The 2485-nt window shown below is 37.3% G+C and overlaps 1 protein-coding gene across 1 annotated transcript; it reads right to left on the reverse strand.

The window, feature by feature from the left end:
* Positions 1–942: 942 nt before the first annotated feature.
* On the reverse strand, positions 943–2423 carry LOC136066103 (valine--tRNA ligase, mitochondrial 1-like; the record flags this gene model as incomplete). Its single annotated transcript, XM_065769969.1, has 4 exons — positions 943–1065; positions 1157–1222; positions 2055–2127; positions 2234–2423. Coding segments are annotated over 4 exons (437 nt in total), but the record flags the coding sequence as incomplete, so codon positions are not given.
* Between the last annotated feature and the right edge of the window lie 62 nt (positions 2424–2485).

The raw sequence follows: 2485 nt of genomic DNA on the forward strand, positions 1-2485 counted from the left end.
AACACCTTCCAAGCATATGTATGGATGTGTTGCAAGGGTAATACAAGCTTGGAAAATGGCCCATTAGGCAAAGACGCTTATTGAAAGGTATATGACATATAAAGAGTTCAAGAATGACAGTGCCATATAGTCATAAGGTAGGACCCATTCACTGGTCCTTCTCCCAAGACCCAAATTCAGTCCAAAGCTATATCAGATTGATTTATGCAAACTATTGGCACAGACTGCAGAGGCACCAGTAGCTTAGGGGAACAAATAAGCAAAATCAGCAATCCTGATGTCTCTTGGGGGCTGAATGGCCAGGGGTGAAACCAGTCAATTAAAATGTGACCACATGTATGAGGGTCAGTGCTGGTAGAACATCTTATAAATAAGCTGGTCGCACACAGAGCCTACCGAGTGCATTATGCCACCAAGTAATAGGTGGCTCCTACCAATCCCCATGTCCCGTGAACCTTTAACACCCAAACATTTGACAGGAAGTTGGATGCACGGAGAGCATTCATACAGCAGCATGCCACTGAGTAGTATGTGACCTCACTCTCCCCAACCCAAAAAAAACAACTGTTAGAATTATGATTAAGTGATTAAACTCACTATTTTCTAAAGCTTTTAGGACAATCGGTAATTTAACATGGTATGAAAGCAGGAGATCCTAACTTCGATCCCTGTTTCACTCTACCTCCCATTTAAATTGTTAAATTCCCACTTGTTAGGCCCCCACTTATTAAGGGGAAGTTTAGGCCCACAAGTGAGAGGGAGTGTTTGAATTACGGTTAAGTAATTAAACTCACCATTTCCTAATTGCTTAAGCTTTTGGGACAATTGGTAATTTAACAATAACAAACATTCTCAAAGCTACATGTAATTGAGCAATATAGGACTGCAAAAAGCTAGATGCTCACAGTCAACAGTATACAGAAATTTTTTTTAAAGTCTAATTTACTAACAACTTGTTTAAGAGGAAAAAGGAAGAAGAACCTGTGTTGCAATCCCAGCATGGTCCATCCCAGGAACCCACAAGGTATTGTATCCGGACATTCTCCGCCAGCGAATAATTGTATCCTGCATACAGTATATACCAATTCATATTAAAAAACAGCAAGGAATATGAAAGATGTGTAGCATAAAAATAAGTTTTAGGAAACCACAAGACCTCTACAGCAGCAGTAAGGGCGTGTCCTATATGGAGGGCACCAGTCACGTTTGGGGGTGGCAAGACCTGCAAAATAAAGGAACCAAGTTCTATCAAAAACTTGCATTCAACTTAAACAATTTTCAAACATTTAATTTATATTTGCACAGTTTACTTAGAGAATTCTAGGCTAAATTCTCAGGATTAAAGTTCTACCTAGCAAACATCTGCCATTTATGTCCATACATACATACATACATACATAATCAATGCACAGGGGTTAAACAGACAGTCCAGACCAAAAACTCAAATGGCCAGAATGTATGGGCAAAATTAACCAGCCATAACTCATACTAATAAACTAATTGACAATGAATCGAATAAAATTTACAAGAGATAGTTGCTTTCCAACAAAATTTCTAGTTAGACACAAGAAGAAAGCAAATTGTAGGAACTACTCCTTAGTCTCATTCATATTAGAGTCTTTTCTCATCTCTACCATTCAAATCCCTCCAATTTATGAACCAAAATTAAAATCTCTCCAATTTACAACCTCAACCTACATCTCAACCAGAACCACCAATGCCACCAAAACCCATTGCCACTGCTCCTGAAATTTCTGCTTTATGAGGCAATTCTGCCTAACAAGTCACTTGCCAAAAATATACAAGCCCTTATCATTAGTTTTGCTCTCACTTCTCAGAAAAATTTAACCACACTCTTCAACATTCTAGATATGTTAAAAAGCACCCATGATACACAAATGATTTTTTTTTTTTTTTAAATCTAATTCACACCAAAGTCACTATATCTTTCTGTTCAGAATTTTTTTTGTGACATGAAAACAGAAAACACTAACAAAGAAAAATGCAGTTATAACTCCATAAACAATTTTAAAGAAGTCCAGAAATAAACTCACAATAACAAATGAGGGTTTGGAGCTCTTCGCATCTGCTACAAAGAACCCGGATTTCTCCCACCATTCATACCACCTAGATCAGCAAGCATAGATGAAAAGATAATAAGAAAAGATAGAAAAACAATTATGATCAATTTCATACAGGAAAAAAAAAAAACAACAACAACAACAACACATACGATTTCTCAACTGCAGCAGGACTATACTGCTTCGCCATTTGACTAGACATTCTTTTCTTCTCGCCGGAAGGCGTTTGAGGGTCAATAAACTCCTCGGGATTCTCTTCCTCCCCACCACGCTTTACCGTTTTCTTTTCACTCTTTTTTTGAGTATTCGATGCTTGTTGAGCCTTAAACAAAATGGAACACACTAATCATTATACACAATCCTAAGGCATACAAATATATGATCCACTCTACAAAAAAAAAAAA

This window comes from Quercus suber, unplaced genomic scaffold, assembly GCF_002906115.3.
Source record: "Quercus suber isolate HL8 unplaced genomic scaffold, Cork oak 2.0 scaffold_1881, whole genome shotgun sequence".
Lineage (NCBI taxonomy): Eukaryota > Viridiplantae > Streptophyta > Magnoliopsida > Fagales > Fagaceae > Quercus > Quercus suber.